The sequence below is a fragment of the Pavona decussata genome, unplaced genomic scaffold, assembly GCF_977016875.1.
Source record: "Pavona decussata unplaced genomic scaffold, jaPavDecu1.1 SCAFFOLD_371, whole genome shotgun sequence".
In the NCBI taxonomy this organism is placed as follows: domain Eukaryota; kingdom Metazoa; phylum Cnidaria; class Anthozoa; order Scleractinia; family Agariciidae; genus Pavona; species Pavona decussata.
The window spans coordinates 1,365,001-1,382,886 of NW_028145747.1; the positions used below are offsets into that span (position 1 = coordinate 1,365,001).

A 17,886-nucleotide genomic window follows, 5' to 3' on the forward strand; every position below is an offset into this window, starting at 1 on the left:
TAAACCTGCACCTTTCAAAAGCTCTATTTTCACTGGACCCTTATAACCTGCAGCTGCATTGTTTTTTTAAGGCTGGAAGCATTGCTCTGTTGTTCGTTCTTTTGTCCTCTCGACCAACCATTTAAAACGTTGCAAATGATTCAGATCGCCCCTTAGAATTTACTTCTTACCGTGGAGGCCTTTCGAGTTTGCGCAAGAAGATTCTTTAAGGATTGGACAGCCTCAAGCAGTGCTTGTTTTTCCGCTGACCAAGATGACTGCAGAGCCGCAACATCCGGGCTTTCAAGTGAACGATCCTGAGCTGGAGTTGATACTGCACTGACCAGAGACTGGATAGTTTCAGCCTCGGTATGAAGATTGTTAAGAAGACCCTGGAGCAACACAGAATAGAGGGATTTTATTAAACTACGGTTACGATGAAGAAAAAATTTCCTAGTGTTAAGAACGGTTCCTAATTTTGCTACTGCGCAGACGTTCTGCGCATCTCGGAATGGTCCGGCAAAAGGCCGGTTTCTAAAGGGTGGTGCTAACTAAAACAGAGGTATTTTGCACGGTTTATAACTACGGAGGAAAAGCAGATTTTGGCAGGGGTTATTGGAATCTATATCTGAAAAGAAAATTAATGGCAGCCACGCATTTTTCAGAGAAAATTAAGCTTCACTTATCGAAAAATGCCATACATTGTTTTGTATTTTAGCACTTTTATTATTGCTTAATTATGCCTAAAAAACAAGTGAACAAGTAACTAAATGCAAGTGTAGTTCCCACTTGTGAGATTATCAAAAAAAACAAAACAAAACAAAACAAAAAACCAAACAAACACGTCCACCAACAACAAAACCAACAAACCAAACAACCAACCAGCCAAACAAACAAACAACAACGAAATTGAGTAAATGTAGATGCACTGTTTATGGTGGAAGTTCACCTAGCTACCCCAAGCTTTACAGGTACTCGACTCAAATCCTTAACCGCGGTCAAACGTAAAAATAAGAAAAGTCCTTCAAGGGTAAGGATTTGACTTCAAGAGCTCAAAGCTGATAAGACTTAGTGACTCTGTGAGTTTACTAGATGATTTGGCGATAAAATGTTTCAGGAACCATTAGATAAATGGTTCTTCCAATTTTTTTTTTACCTTTGACCACGCCAGTAACCCAAAACCAAGCATTTGGCAAAAAAAAAAAAAAATGCGCGTATTTCAGAAGAGTTTATGCTTATTTTACATGGAGGAATCGGAGTGAGATAAGGACAGGCACAGAAACTTAGCAGAAACTTAGCAGCGTTGCGCATGTCACTAACTGCACGTGATGGGCCCACGTGATGTGGTTTTGTTATAGTGGGAACATCTACCCTTTTTCATTGGTGAAGGTACATTCGACCTGCCTGTCTGCCTGCTCATGAGTCCGTGGGACTAATAGCGGACGCCATCACTAATTCACTAGGGAAATCAGTCTCGCTGCATGTTTTACAAATTATTTTACCTCAATGGTAGTTTGTGATTTCCGAGGTGAAGTAGCCGGGGATTTCATCTGAGCCTGCCGTACCAGCTGACCAACCAGGTCATTGTCCAGCCGCTCGTTCTCATCCAGCGCTGAGCTTAAGCGCCTGCGCACATCAGGCGATGCGGATTCGATACCTAACATGGACAGAAAAAAAAAATAATAAAAGAAATGGAGTGATAAATGTGTCAAAGATATGAATGAAATTAAAAGGGGAACTCCAACAGAATAAAAAAGCTGGACTAGAGTTGATATGTACAATGGAGCCCCCACCCCTCCTTCCCTTTCGACAAACTGTTAATTCCTCCTCTTTCTCATTGCGACCCCCTAATTTTTCGGCCCAAATAGTCGCTTGCAATCATTTTCTTACTTGACGTCACCGCTTGTCCGACAACACTGCGTCACCGAATTTGTATGGCCTTCGAGCCGGGGTTCGAATACTTTGGACTTGCCTTTGGCTGCGTCACAAAGTTGGGTAAGGGACGACGTAGACAACTTTGCGCGCGTGACAATGTCGTGCAAATCAAACCTATAGTTTCCAAATGAGAAAAATCAAGGCGACTGAAAGTCTAAATTTTCTGTGTTTAGGTGCGTACTGTGTTTAAACCTCGGTTTGTGGATGGGTATTCCGTGTGTTTTTGAGTCAGCGACACAGACATACTCGGAAAAAAACCCCTGACTTCTCCCATCAGGAGTCAAACCTAAGAACTTCCGATTACTAGTTCGGGTGCTCTATCACTGAGCTACAGGTGATTCGTGCGAGCTAAGGCCAGTAGGATCATGTGATAAACATCCTGCATACTGCAAGCATATGAATGCCGATAAGTGGTATATGTGAAAGAAACAAACGGTTTAGTTTCCTATAATACGGTGCGTACTGTTGCAGCATACCAACCTGATATACTCAATAGCCGTTCAATCTCTCGTTGATGATCCTGCCGCATTCTGTTCACCTGATCATTGTGTGTAGTAAGAAGCTCTTCCCGCAGATTGTTCATTCTCGCCAGGTTGTCCATCTCCAGCTCATCCTTGACTTGCTTCACGTCTCTCTGCCGTCTCTGTTCTTCGTTCTCTTTCACGGCTGCCAGCTGGTTTTCGTATTGCCGTTTAAGATTTTCTTCCATGCTTTTTAGTTTCTTAAATGAAACGACAAATAAAAGGCAAGTTAACTATGGCTAGTTAAAAAAACTGAACTTGATTACACTAATTTTTTTTATTTCCAACAAATTGTGTTTGTTGTGTTCCTCTCATCTCGCGTTCCGTTTTCAAAGGACTTCAGCCTGCACACTGATGTACTATCAACGTGAATTATCCCATAAACATTTCCATGTAGCTATTCAAAGGAAAAAGGGTTCAAATACGATTTTAGAAGAAAAAATGAAAACGAGATTCACTTTTTCGATATTTTAGCAGAGAGCACTAATTGGGGCCGGGTCACTCTTCAGAATCAGACGAAAATCACACGAGAACTGACGACAAACGCAACCCACAAATGAACCCTAGTCCGGGAATCGAACCCGGGCCACATTGGCGGGGGAAGGTGAGTGCTCTCACAATTGCGCCATCCCTGCTCCTTCGCTTGTGTGATCGATGTGTCAGTACTGTGTTTCCTGATTTATTTAAATGAGTTTAAGGTCAAAATTAAGGGGATAAGATATTTCATTTACCGACCAAAGCAGATACTTCAGTTGCTTGCCATTGAAACAGTTTACTGCTAATTTGAAGACTTGAAATAACAAGAGATTTCTGCCAACGGACGACTCACCTGTTGAAAGGCAATCTGCTGGCTCGGACTCATGGCATCCTCGGCCCCCGAGGGTACCCCCCTCTGGACGGTTTTCAATTCCGCGTTGAGTGAGTTCACTTCATCTTGGTGAGCCTTCTGCAGGTCAGCTACAGCAGCCGCGTGATTGGCCTCTTGGGACTTGAATCTGTCACGCAATTGGTCCATTTCAGCTCTCAGAGCGGCCAGTTGGCGTGACTCGGCAAGAAGATTTCGTCGAATCTGCTCTTTCTCGTTTTCTTTAGTGCGCACGGCTTCCTGGACTTGTTCCAATTCCTTGTTCATTGTTTCCAGCTGCAGACGAATGAGAAATTTCAATGATAGCTACTTCCTTTAATTCACTAAATGTTTTTGGGCTAAGGGTTTCTACCTCGTGCATTAGCGAGATTTTCGGGATTAAACTTTTGCGATTTATTTAAAGCGATTTCTTCCACAAGAGTTAATTTTTGTCCTCGCTAATAGGTTTGTAATAACGGATTACTTACAGAAAAAACACAACTGATGTCGAGAAGGACAATTTAACTATGAACTGAACTTAACGGCATACCAAGTTAATTTGAACTTTCTCGTTGCAATTTGTCTACTTGAGAAAAGATGTGTGAAAAGCTAATCACGCGAAAATGTCTTTGTTTTCTTGTCTCGAAACTCGATGCGCTCGACTCGAGCCTCGATACTCGAAGCTTTCGAGTTTCGAGGATCGAGTCCCGAAGTTCGAGTTTCAAGGGACTGTCAACTAACTTTTTGCACGGTACTGTATGACAGAAAATAACTTTACAAGGTAATTTTTGGTGGTAATATTACTGGGACAAGCAACATCTTTAAGGTGTTACTGGAGGCTAAGGTGACCCTTTCAGACTGTAATAATTTATTGTGACCTTGCAGCGCGTATAAAAAGAAACCTGTCCGCCAAATTTGAAGTCTGGGAAGTGACGCGTTTTAGAAATATAAGCCAAAGAAGTTTCGTTTCTGAAAGAGAACTTTCGTGGAAAAAAACGACGCGTGCGTACTGTGCTGAACGTGGGGAGGTATCAGGTGTCGAAATCAGTTTTGCGCTAGTACATTTCTAAATTGAAACATGAAACCATCTGAAAGAAGATATATTTCCTGTGCGCTAGTCAAGATTATGGAAACTCTGATGCAACCAAATTGTAATCAAACTTCTGCTTCGGCAACATTACTGAAACATCAATCGAAAACTACAACAAAAGCAACAACAATAAGTTTAAGCTGTGCTAGAGAATAACTCTAGGAATTAAATTAATTTTCTCTTACCGGATTTTTGCAATGCCTGAAATGACGTTTTCGCTTAACTAATCTCCCTTTCATACTTTCGAGAAAAACATCCACGTTCAGGTTTTTTTTTTTACAACATAGCAACCGTTACCCAAACAGAGAAAGGAGAGCGCGAGAGTATTGTAGAATCATGACAAAACACGCGCGCTCTGTTACGTCACTTCCGGTCTAGAACTGACCTGTTTTGTGAGGAGCGTTTCCGCTTTCGTTTCTCGCTCTTTCTCGGCCATCTCTCGAGACAGCTCGTCTTTCAACACTTTAATCTCTTCTCCTTTCATGTTCAACTCCTCGTCTTTTTGTTTTGTTTCTTCCTCTTTTGAAGCGATTAGTTGTTCGCTCTCTCGTAATTTCTCTTCGTTGGCTGCTAACGCTTGTTCTAACTCCTTCACCTTTCCTTTAAGCTCTTCCAGCGCTTTCTGCTGTTGAATCAAGGCATCTTGACTATCTGCAACCGATACCAAAACAGGAATAAGATCATGAATGAATGAATAAATGAATGAATGGATGAACGAACGAACGAACGAACGAACGAACGAACGAACGAACGAACGAAGAATTTAGCACTGTAATCAGTGAAATAAATATACAAACTAGACATGACATTTCTAAAAATCCCAACCGTTGAAAAGCAAACCAGTTGGCTATTTACAACGCGTGGCCTTAGTCAGAGCGGGACTTGGAACCTTGGACCTGGGGAGTCTGCCGCCCTTACCACTAGCTTACGATGCCTCCTTAAGCAATTACCCTACGACTGGAAATTAATCCTTGTGTTATTGTGAAATTAACGCTTGTGTTTCTGAACGCAAACTGAGAGGAAATTAGTTTAAAATGGAGAAAACCAACGCAGGTGAGAAGGCTAAACTCTCCCTAACGAAGAAAACTGACGCAAACGCAGACGTCTAGTATTCTTCTTAAACTAACGCTTGTGCCTTTACGCGTCGCACACATCATTAATTTCTGAAACAAGGTATTCAAATCAAAGTACGGAATTCTAAATTATTGATCAAATATTTGTTCAGCGACTTTAGTCATTAGGAGGGCAGTGAAAAATCTCTAAGAATAAAAACCCACAAACATTTGTGTCCTCTGTAGTAAATTATAATATGGTTGACATTGATCCAAGGGGAGGGAAGCATTCTGATTCTTGAGCGTTTGGAATAAGCATGTGACCGCTAAGATGGGTTCTTCTTTGGTTTGCGTTTTCGGGAGAATGTTCAAAAGTTAACTGTGTTTCCATTTACCGTGTGTTTGGTCTGCAATTTTCTCATGCTATTTCAATAACATATATACCTAAACTAAATGGTTACCTTTCAACGCTTTGTCGTACTCTTCTTTCTTGGGCGCTTCCTCTTTGCTTTCTTCTACAAGTTTCTCCAGCTCCTTCATGCGTTCTTCCCGATCGTTGATCAAGTTTTCCTGCTCCTTAAGTTTATTATGTTGGTCTTCCAGCAGTTTCTGTTGTTCTTCCATCATCTGGTTCATCTCTTCCATTTGCTCGGCCAGGTTTTTCAGATCTTCCTCTTTCTTGTCGTGGGCCTGTTTGAAAGCGTCCAACTGCTCGGCCAACGCTCGGGATTCTTCGTCCTTCCGATCGTAAGCTTCGCGCTCGTCTCGGAGCATTCGGACGGGGGTCGGGGTTTCGTCGCGCTCCTCTCCATTTGCGTGCTTGACTCGGTTAAGCTGCTCCTGTTGAAGGGAAAAAGGTATAATAAAGAAAGAAAATGGTAAACGCTTTAAAGTTCCATCAGAAAAGAAAAAAGACGAAGTATTCAGTTATCATAAGAAGACCAGCAGGAAACATGTTCTACTTTAAATGAGTATTACAGAATGTTTTTATTCAAGACGTCCAGTCAGTAGAGGTTGCGCATCTCTTTATACTCGCCAAAATAAAACTGAAAAGATTTTAGAATAGAGTATCTGGCGTGAGCTCACCTTGAGCGCGGAGATCTGGAGAAAAGTATCATTCAACTGTTTCTGCACCGCTCCTTTCTCTCGCTCCAGATCCCTTTGCGTCTCCTCGCTAGTTTCCAGGTCCTCTTGGAGCTTCTCCTTCAACTCGTGTGCATCTTTCAAAGCCTCCAATGCCTTCGTCAGTTCATCCTGCAGCTCTTTTATCTGCTCTAGCATGCTTAACTCTGTTTGCGATTTCGCGCCTAATTCCTTGTCTAACTCTTTCGTGTTCTGTTCTGATTCCTTCAGTCGTGTTTCTAGGTCCTTGATAACGGCCTGCAATTCCTCCTTGGATTGGCCATCAGCAATTAGTTTTCCCTCCAACTCTTGGCATTTGCTCGTCAAGTTATCTTTCTCTGCGTTGACCTGTTCAACCAACTCCATGAGCCTGTTTGCTTCTGGTTCTTGTATGCTCTCTTCCAGAGCTTTTTTGTACTTCTCGATCTCTTCCTCGAGCTCGTGAATTCTATTCTGTAGTTCCCGCGTATTTTCTCCTTCCTGTTTAGACTCCCCGCCATCCGACTGTCCCTCCACTCCCCATAATTCCTCGCCATGTATTCCTCCTTCGACAGTTTCCACAGTCGTAACCTGTTGAAGGGAGAAAAGAATCAATCAATCAATCAATCAATCAATCAATCAATCAATCAATCAATCAATCAATCAATCAATCAATCAATCAATCAATCAATCAATCAATCAATTCGGTATTTTTACGACTTCTTTACAATCTTTTTAGTTGATATATTTACGAACTCTTTGCGATCTCTTTCTGTTCTGTTTAGATTTCGTTCCGTTCCATTCCCAATCTCTTTACAATCTTCTTCAATCAATCAATCAATTAATCAATCAATCAATCAATCAATCAATCAATCAATCAATCAATCAATCAATCAATAAATAAATAAATCACTTGTTAGCTTCGCGGCAGGAAGTGATACCACACTAGAACCGCCTGTTAAATGAAATGCGCGATCAGTGCACAGAGCTATTTAGTCAGAACTAACGAAACCAAGCAGCTGTCAATTTAAGCTACCTCGCCCCTTTCCCTGCGGGCATACACTTGGCTCAATAAACCTATTATTTGATCCCAAGATTGTGTGGCATTTTCAAATATAAGAGAATTTTAAAAACCTGTATTAAAGGTGCATCCATCTGCAGTGAGGCAGATCGTTGTAGCTTGGCAATTTCCTGTCTGTCCTGTTCCTTCTCTTGCCTCAGTTGATTTACAAGCTCGTGTTGTTCCTTGGCCTGCGCCTCCAACACTGGAATTTTCTCCAAATGAACCTGAGCCTTTTGAAGCAATTCTCTCTTGTTTTCCTGCTCGAGTTCAGAACTTTCAAGCTTCGCTGCCAGGTCTTCGTTTTTCTCCGCGAGCTCCGTAAGTTGCGCTTTCAGTTGTTGCAACTCATCGAATTCTGTCGTGTCTTCTCCCTTCGCTCTGGACAACGCAATCTTTAGCTCTTCCTTCTCGTCCCAAAGAGTCTGAACTGCGTCTCGAAATTGTTCAATGGCGTCTTTAAGTTTCTCGTTCTCTTCCTGCAGTTCGGAGATGTCTTCTCGTAGTTTTCCTACCTCTCCTTTCAGGCGATCGTTCTCCTCAATCACTTCCCCTTCAGAGCCTGTCATTTGTGATCGGTTAGCCTCCTTCTCTAAAGACGACAATTTCGCAGAAAGGATCTCCTTCTCTTCTTTTAGTCCCTCGCATGTTTCGCGAAGCTCCTTTACTTTGGATTTGAGTTCCTCGGGGCCATCAAGCTCGTCGAGTCTCTGAGCCTCAATTTTCAAGACCTTCTCTTTCAGCTCTTTGTTCTCTTCAGCGATATGATCCACCGCTGCCTTTAGCGTTTCATTCTCTTCCAAGAGGTCATCACCAGATTCCTTCAGCGTCTCCAACTCTTCCGCTAGCTCATCTCTCTCCTCTTTCAAGGCGTTCATCTCGCGCTCGTAACCGTCTTGCTCTTGCTTTTTATCAGTTACTTCTTGGGCAAGACGCATTCTTCCTTCCTCTTGCAGTGCTTCCAGTTCTAAAGCTAGCAGCTGTTTGGCTTTCTCCAACTCCTCCTCGTAAGATTTAGCTTCCTCTAACTCTTTCTCAACTGTTTCGACTTTAGATTTCAGTTCTTGATTTTCCTTTTCCATTTCTTGGCATTTTTCGTTTAGTTCTGCTTTCTCTCTTTCCTGGGTGTCATCAGGTTTAATTTCTTCCTGCAACCTATCATTTTCAACCGCCATTCCTTCCATTTGCTCATTAGCTTTGTTCAGTTCATTTTGGAGTCGCTCTTTTTCTTCCAATTCTTCTTTCAGACGCGCCATCAAATTCTCCTGTGCAGCTAACACTTGTTCAAGCTCCTCGTTGCGTTGAGCTGTAACATCATGGAGTTCTTTCTGGGCGGAGCGAGCTTGATTCCACTAGAAACAAGCCATAGAGAAATCACCCATTAGCCCATTTTCCAGTTGTGGATTTTCCAGATTGGAAGCGAGGTTGGGGGTGACCTTGTTTTGATACAAATCTCACTGCTTTAAAAAGAGTAGATAATGTTGTTCTTACGCTAACTAGTTTTAGTTTACCTATGAAAAGCAGTGAGGTTTGTATCAAAACAATTCACCCCAACCTCGCTTCCAATCTAAGGCCAGGTCACTAAACCAAAAGCAAAGTAACAACTCTGGCAAATCAGGAGATACAAACAGCGCAAAGATCCAATCAGAATTCGAAGCAAATACATGTGACCGGCGCCAAGTTTCGACACTCAATTTAAGGGCGCTCTTGATCAACAAGTTACTAATTACAAGATAACTAGTAGAGGCAAATTTCAAATGTAAACAATCTAAATAGTTGTAACTGTTTCTGTAAATTTGGTGACTAAACATTGTTTCGTCACTGTTTCCTCGATCAGAAATTTAAAACAACGATGACCCAGGCGCCGCCGAACCGCATACTCGTGGGATTCCGCAATTTTTATTTGCCATGTGCAGACGAATTTACAGTCTGTACAAAATTCCATAAGTGGTGCTTTCTTTAGTAGGCTGTCCGTTTCTAACCTGAGTGTGACATTTAAAATTGTTATATACCTATACCTTCACTCAACAAAACGAGCACTCTGATTGGTTGACTCTTGGTCACGTGCCCCTGTTCAAATACAAATGTATCCCGACCGCAGTTGTTGCCCTCTCAGTTGTTTGTTTGTTTGTTTTGCTGTGATTGTTGAAGGGAAAGTCTGAATATATAACAAAGCACTTAATGCGTGGTCCCTCGGGCAACTAGTTAGTTTTGTTTTCCCTCGAGTCCTGATATTTCCCAAGACGATGGACTCTCGAGAAAACAAAACTAACTGTTTCCCTCAGGACCATACATTGAGTGTATAATATATAGCCGCCTAGTTGGCTATCTATCATCTCACATCAAACGCGCGCTCGAGCAATAATTGTTTCATTAAAAACAATCGCAACTATTGCTACAAGGATCTTGCTGATTTCGATTTGCAAGAACAACCAAAAGATAACTTATCAGGCATGGTATATTGGCTGATATCCCATGGCCGCTAAACCAATCAAAACTGGAATTGGATTATACGATGATACACTATTTATTATTTCTTGTATGAAAAAAAGAACTGTACCTGCTTCGTCATCATGGTGACCACTTCTAAGAGCTTTTGAGCAGCAGCCCGGACCCTAACGCCAGAATCTAAAAAAAGACGAAACATCGGATCACTAGAGAACCTATTAAGGACGGTGCCTACTATTGTTACTGCGCATACGTTCTCTGCATCTCGAGATACTCGGGTTTCCTATGGGTGGTGCCTACTAATACTGGGATATTTTTGCGCGGCTTAAAACTATGAGGAGAAAGCAGAACTTAGCTAGTGCTCTTGGTATTTAAAAAGAAAATTGGGGGTAACCATGCATTTTCCAGAGAAAATAAAGCTTCAATTTGGAAAAAAAAGGCCAAACATTGTTTTGTATTTTACTGCTTTTTAGAATAAATGTTGTTTAATTATCTCTAAAAAACGCCTCTCTTCCCCAATTTTCTTTCTGGATTCCAGTAGCCCATACTAAGATCTGCTTTTCCTACAGAGTCATAAACTGCGCAAAAAATACTTCCGTATTAGGAGGCACCGTCCTTTAAGATAACAAAGAAGGAAAAGAAAGCAACAAACAGATTGACAAGCAGACAACAGAAACAAAATGGATGAGATCAGCAAGTAACATTTCACGATGATACTGGGCATTCTATTAAGTCTAAACAGTGCCAACGGACCCTCTCTTCAAACCAAAACCGGCATGCTAGGGATAATTGGTGCTCTATTCCGAGGTTAACCATAGTATGAGGTAACTAGGAGTTTTACTCCCCCCCCCCCCCCCCCCGGCCGATCTGATGCTAGTCCATCGCAGTGTTACCCCAGTAGTATGTTGCCGGTACCTTGCCCTAGTACATATACGGCTTTCTCTCAGGCCCCCACGGTCAATTCGTTTCAGTGACGTATCCGAGACAGACGACGCTTTTCGCTCGGACCACGTGACCCGAAACATAAGAGACAATGTCACGCACTTGTCGCTACCGACCCTTTGATCTTCCGATGGAAAGTCAGAGGTCTTAACCACTACACCACAGCGCCTGCGCACTGACAGTCATATACTGTACCTATAATAAGCTCCTCCGCTTGCTCGTCTAAGCTCGGTCCTTGAAAGATGGTATCTGTTTGTCGCTGGGATAACTCAAGCCCTTCATCACTGATCATGGATAAGTCAGTCTTACTGGTCAGCGTATTATCGTCTGATTCAGACAGCTCGGCGGCGGCACCTAATCAGTGAAAAGGGAGGTTGTACATTAATAATCGCCCGATTTATCGACTGATCAAATACTTTCCCGATATCATTTGTATCCGCTGTGCTCCGAAACATGTTCTATTAGATCTGAAGCTTTTCTTTATTAATTAACCAAAACAGTAATTGAGGAAAACAGAAAACAACAGTGTGCAGTCAAACAATGACACAACGGTCATTTTCGAACAGAACTTATGCTCTCGGACAGCAAAAGAAACTAGGGAACTTAAACAACGACGACGGCAACGGCAACGAAAACGTCATCCGAAAATATATCTTTATTTCATTTGTGCTACTTCGCGATTATTTCAACTCGCTCAACTTTTACAAAAATGGCGAACTATCCAGGAACCAAATTGGTAGGAGATGCGTACAAGTTAAGAAAGAAAATGAAAAATTCAGTCACCGTCGTACGTTCACGTTCTCCACAAAACCTTAAATGTGGTCATTTCGCGTTGTTGTTTTGCAGAGGACGGCAAAGAAATGTACCAAAATGTAAAACGCACGTGCAGAGCGATTGTTTTTGCTCATTAAACCTATTGTTTTGCGGCGTTGCTGTTGTCGTCGCCGTTGCTTAAGCTCCCTACTAAGAGCGAAGTTCAGTGAACTATGAGAAAGTCTAGAGAGGTGGCTATCGGCGGAGGTCTACTGGATTGTACAAGGAGCTTTTTACCTCCGGCTGGTGTCCCGAAATTAGTTGCAGCAGCACTTGGACCCGCAGCCGGAGTGGACGTTAACACACCACCCGGAAACAAGCTCGCTGGGCGACGGAATGAGTCTGTTGGAATCTGGGATTCGAACAAGGTCCCTGATTCCAGTTCTTGCATGGGATATTGTGTAAGCTGTTCCTCATTTTGACTCGTTTCTTGTATGAGGTCCTCTAATTGTTTGTTTATCGTCTCTTCGGTAGAGGCAGCTTGTTTGACCACGTCAGATAGCAGCTTCAGAAGCCGGTCGTTTGCTCGTTGCAACGCATTTCTGGCGAAAAATAACATGTTACAATTAACCAACTGACCACAGGAAAAAAAACTCTTTTAGTTAAATTAGCTCCCATTAATCAGCTACCTTCGATGAGGAGTTTTGTTTCCAAAATCACCCGTGTATTGAGAAAACCAGGGTTTCGCAGCGATTTTATGATTTTAAAATTACACCAGGGGAAGCGAAGGAACAGCAGACGTTGTTTAAAACGCTGCAAAGCTCCCTTGAGGAAAACTCCCCTACCCACTCTACCCAAGGGTTAAAGCAGCTGTTTGGTGGCTATAAACGAAATGACCATTCCCGAGAGATTTTTTGGCGAAAGCTTCCAAAGACTGTAGATATCTTTTATTTAAGAACGACATTAAAAAAAATGATACAATTAAAATTCTCCTCACCTCTCAGCAGAGAGTCGCTCCGCGTCGGAGCGGAGCATGGTGGCGAGATTGTCTTCCTCCCGATGTTCCCGGTCACGCCGTGTTAATACTACGTTGAAGTCGTCCGCTTGTCGCTGGAGGTCGTCTTGGAGACGAGCTTGTTCAGCTTCCATCTAAAACAAAGAAAAAAGCTCTTATTTTAATTTATGGAAATATGAGCGGATTAACTAACTTCCTCGCTTTAAGGGACTGACTATGTCAGCTGGGGCACATGCGCAGTAAAGTCCAGTTGAGACTAATTTGCGTACAACTCGTCGCGGGATTTTTGCTTTTCCGCCATTGCAAAAGCTTTCAAAAATATCCGAACAAACAGCCTCTGTAATTACTAAAGAACGATTGCAAATAAAAAATTCAGCTAACTTTCCGACGATGACCGCGATTCAAACAGATGAAAACAGCTTCCTGTACTCTCCGACGGTATTTGTAAAAGTTGGGCCAATGATTTCAAAGTGCTTCTCATCAACGCGCGCATGCGCCTTGGGTGACATACTTCCTTTAAGTGGAAGGTTGCAAACGCTAAAATCACGCTACGAACACTCAAGGACTAGAACGCCACGCTACAACCAAGCGATGACGTACTATGAAGCCTGCACTCGCTAACTAGACCGCTGACGAGAAAGGACTGCTAAGTTCGTGGTTGTTGACTTGGTTAAATGTTCATTTAACTGTATTGACTATGGACACTTTAAAATAGTTCATATAGTTTTGCCCAAACAAAATACAAAAACGTTTTACGGACAAAAAACACCATATCTTATGGAAGCTGAAAAGTTTCGCCTTAAAAGCTTGATTTATGATTGGTTTACTAAAATGTGCGAGGGATACATCTGCATTTTAAGGGTTTTTCCGTGCAAGGCATAAAAAAATTATAAGAATTTCACAAGGTCCTGGCTGAATTCGCGGACTTCTAGAGACAACTGGTAAAATTCAACAGCTTTCCAACTTCCAAGACTATACAAAACCATGTTGAAATACGTACCTCCTTGACAAGGGATTGTTTCTCCTGAAGCTTGTTCAGCAGCTTTTCATTTTCGTCCTAAATGTAAGAGACAGCGATTGTTAAACGACAGATCAATGTAAACATAACAAAGAGATTTTCTCCTGAAATAAACTAGACGCAATTTGTAGTTGTCTGGAATCGGATTTATGAAGTTATTTCGAGACAAGATGAGTCGTAGTTGTTGTTTGAGTTGGCGACCTTCTGTATCAGGAGACAACGGTCTGCGGCCTGTGGGATAGTCTATGGTGGAGCTGCAGGGACTGGTGTGACTCTACAGCCTGCAGCTGAAGGTGGGTGTCAGCTTTTGCTGTTTAAGTACAAGAGCATAATATTTAGAAACTATGCTTGAAATTCATGTTCGACTTTCTCAAAAAAAACCATAGGGTTGCTCAGTTGCTTTTGTTGATTTTATTGCTTTCCCAGCCAATCGTGTCAGCCGTTCCGAGAACTTCGTGGCGCTCCTTCTCCAATCCGTCTCTTGTGTTACATTGTACAGTGGAACCCCGTTAATACGACCACCTTCGGGTCGTGAAAATGTGGTCGTAATAACGGGGTGGCCGGATTAACGAGGGTGCAAAACTAAGGTTAAGACAGGACTTTTAGTTCGTTCGGGGCATAAGAAAATGGTCGTAATAACGAGGTGGTCGTAAGGCGGGGTACCATTGTAAAGGCTTTTTGTAGACTCTCGGGTAGATAAAGTTTGTTGTTGTTGGAAAAGGTCAGACGCTTGTGTTTAGCGACCTCGTCGACTTGCAGCAAGTCTAGATATTAGTGAGCTTAAGCAACGACGACGGCAACGGCAACGACAACGCCGCAAAGCAATAGGTTTAATGAGCAAAGACAATCACTCTGCACGTGCGTTTTACATTTTGGTACATTTCTTTGCTGTCCTCTGCAAAACAACAGCGTGAAATGGCCACATTTAAGGTTCGGTGGATGACGTCAACGGACGACGGTGAATTTTTCATTTTCTTTCTTAACTTGTAGCCACTCCTACCAATTTGGTTCCTGGACAGTTCGTCATTTTTGTAAAAGTTGAGCGAGTTGAAATAATCGCGAAGCAGCACAAATGAAATGAAGTTATATTTTCAGGTGACGTTTTCGTTGCCGTTACCGTCGCCGTTGCTTAAGCTCCCTACTCCCTTCAAACAGCTTGATAAATCGAGTCCTTAAAACCCATGTGAAAATCAGAGAATTAACTCTACAGTGTAAAGTTAAGCGCTGGAAAAAAAAAACCACTTCATTTCCTACTGAGAAAATGTGGTCGACATGAGGTAAAGACAAAATATCGTTAAACTACAAGGGATTCGAACCCACGATCCCCGGATTTTGATCCCCGAAGTTCTACCGACTGGGCTACGAGGCCAGACGGGGCGGGTCGTGAGTGGCTTAGATGGTAATTCGTGGCAACGAAGATATGAAGGGTACATGAACCCAAAGGTTTCTTGTGACGAACAAAACAAAGTATGTGATTGCTTAAAACCAAAGGCTGCAAAGATGATGGTAACAGGGAACCCTACCCTTGCTCCGTCGATTTCTGCTATGTATTCCTTCTCTTGGCTTTTCAGGTATTCTTGCAGTGTTTCCATCTCATGGCGGAACTGCTGCTCCAGTTCTTCAACTGCCTTGGCCTGCTGAGCTTCAAGTGCTGCAACTTTCTCCTCTGCGACAAGTAACTCCGACTTAACACGTTCTAGCTCCTACCAAGATCAAGAACAAGAGAGTAAATTTTACATCCTGCATTACAATATACGTACATGCCCTGTATCTACCCGCAGACAGCCAGAAAAACTCTTCCTAGCCGTGCATACAGCTCTAGATTTACGTAGCTCTGTGGTTGTACATATCACAGGTTATTATTCAACACATTGCTTAAGGGCGATTTACACGGTACGACTTTGTCGCATGTGGCAAGCTTACGACAGGCCTACGACACGAATTGTTTCGTGTCAATCAAACTTACAACTTGCTTACGACTGTTGTGTACGTCTCAAAAAATGTCGTAGGATTTTAAAACATGTTTCAAAACCCTACGACAATCGTAGGTATAGACAATGTTGAGTTACGAGAGTTGTGTGCGACTTTTTGCATGACGCGAGCAGCGCGCGCTCTAGAAATCGCATGCGACAGTCGTAAGCAAAAGTTGTACCGTCTAAATCGGCCTTCAACACTGCCCAAATATGGTTATGGTGTACTGAATATTCGTCGTCCGAACAACAGACATCCTGGGATCCACGTAATTTCGTATGTGGGGAAAAAATGACTGCGCTTTAAACAAGTAACGACCTCGGAAGATCGTCCCCAAATTTTCTGCAATAAAACTGTGCTTTGTTATCAATGTGTTGAATAAGAAAACAATTATCCTGCAGGCTGCTCAATCTTGCGGAATATCCCCTAAGTATCAGGCGATATTCCGCGCGATTTTACATCCTACATTACAATGATATCGCACGATAACTGTTAAATGTTGTTCTACTTGAAATAGGCACAGCCTTACACCCGTTTACACGTGCGAATTTTGATGCAACATTATCGTACTTCACTACAGTCAAATAGCACGAAGCACCAGCTGCGTGTTCAGCGAGGTACGCTTTCTCATATTTGAAGTATCAAGTTTAAAACATGTTAAAAACCCTCGCCATAACGCAGTGAAAAATAGCCTGCAAAACAGGCGTTATGTTTTTGCGTTTTTCGGGCGAGCGGTGGAAAGCGCGAGACCCCCCTCTCGTCGCTCGTGGCAGCATTTCGCGCTTTCCTCGCGCTTGCCTCCGCTCGCCTGAACAACGCAAAAAAAAAAAAAAGAAAAAAACGCCTGTTCAGCGGGCTAGGTGATAAAAACGCTGACATCGCCACTGGTTCACACACGCGATTTACAGCTGCAACTTGAGTGCGACAAAAGTTGCATTAAATGAAACGTGCGATAAAAATTGCACAAAAATCGAATGTGTAAACGGTGCCTTTACATAACTTTGCAAAACATTCATATGCATGTGTTCCGCTCTGCACAGCCTCATAGCCTTGCCATGGGTCCGGAGAAACCATAGACGGCCACACCTAGTCATAACCAGCTATTGCTCTTAGCATCTCATGACATAACTCCTCATAACTCGAGAAACGTACACTTTACATTTGTAATAGTCTCACATCAGTTCAAATCACACAACACTAATCTCTCTGCCCACCATTTTATGCCTTTCCTCCAGCAAGCCCTGTAGCTCTTGCACCTGTTCGCCGTGCGCAGAATCCACCTTGTTCCTCACACCCTCCATCTCCTGGTCAAAGTTCTCCTGCATGCGTGACACGATGTCACGGTGCGCAGTCTGCATGCTCACTTGCACAGCCTCTAGTGCCAGTACTCTGGATTTCTCTCTTTCAAGCGCCTCTTTGAATGCGTCCATCTCTTTAGTGTGAGCCTCATCTAACTCTTCTTTAAACTGATGGAAGAGAAGACATCTAATTTTTACACTTGCCAGATTTACCGTCAAACCTCTGAGGTGACGTGGTCAAGTGGTTAGAGGCGCGGACTCGTAATCTGGAGGCCCCAGGTTCGAGTCCCCTCAATGACCACTACCTTGGATTTGTTTCGGGGTGGTCCCCTGTTCAAATCCTCGGCCACGCTTTGTAGATAGCCAACTGGTAAGCCCAAGTGCCAGTTGGGATTTTAAAGAGTTTCTGTTCTGTTTAAAATATTTGTTTGATTACACGGCCCCACAAGCTTCTAGCTTTAAATCTAACCGGCCCCACCTCAGATGTTTTTAGTAAGGTACCCAACTCTTTCACCCCCCCCCCCCCCCCCTTTCACGCCGCTCTCTCCCAGTCCAATTTGCTATTGGTATTGGTATTGGTAACTTTATATATCAATACCAATACCAATGATATTCTCCCATGATAGAAAACGCTAAACAAATGCTTCGAAACTCAAGAGTACCATGGGTCAAAATATCAGCCAGAGCGTTTCTAGAAAAAACTTGATCTTCAATGTGAAGAAGTATTGTTGTGTTAAGGTAACGTTTCATTTCTGACACACAACCCATTTCTTCTCGGACAACCAGGCTTTACATTTTACTGAAAAAATGGTTGCCCGATAAACAGTTTAGTCGTCTCGGACGACAGATCGACCGCTAA

At 42.7% G+C, this 17,886-nt stretch overlaps 1 protein-coding gene across 1 annotated transcript in view; it reads right to left on the reverse strand.

Annotated features, from left to right (window-relative positions):
• Nucleotides 1-17,886, reverse strand: part of LOC146452399 (uncharacterized) — an 81,766-nt gene that overhangs the window by 17,600 nt on the left and 46,280 nt on the right. The window contains exons 19-33 of the mRNA XM_085097915.1: nt 16,944-17,195; nt 15,282-15,461; nt 13,741-13,797; nt 12,723-12,874; nt 12,023-12,327; nt 11,168-11,326; nt 10,143-10,210; nt 7,657-8,934; nt 6,508-7,113; nt 5,883-6,261; nt 4,755-5,020; nt 3,265-3,576; nt 2,395-2,635; nt 1,482-1,636; nt 171-371 (exon numbers count right to left, since the gene is read on the reverse strand). Of these exons, the coding sequence (XP_084954041.1) occupies nt 171-371; nt 1,482-1,636; nt 2,395-2,635; nt 3,265-3,576; nt 4,755-5,020; nt 5,883-6,261; nt 6,508-7,113; nt 7,657-8,934; nt 10,143-10,210; nt 11,168-11,326; nt 12,023-12,327; nt 12,723-12,874; nt 13,741-13,797; nt 15,282-15,461; nt 16,944-17,195 (4,611 nt within the window). The remainder of the gene's footprint in view (nt 1-170; nt 372-1,481; nt 1,637-2,394; nt 2,636-3,264; nt 3,577-4,754; nt 5,021-5,882; nt 6,262-6,507; nt 7,114-7,656; nt 8,935-10,142; nt 10,211-11,167; nt 11,327-12,022; nt 12,328-12,722; nt 12,875-13,740; nt 13,798-15,281; nt 15,462-16,943; nt 17,196-17,886) is intronic.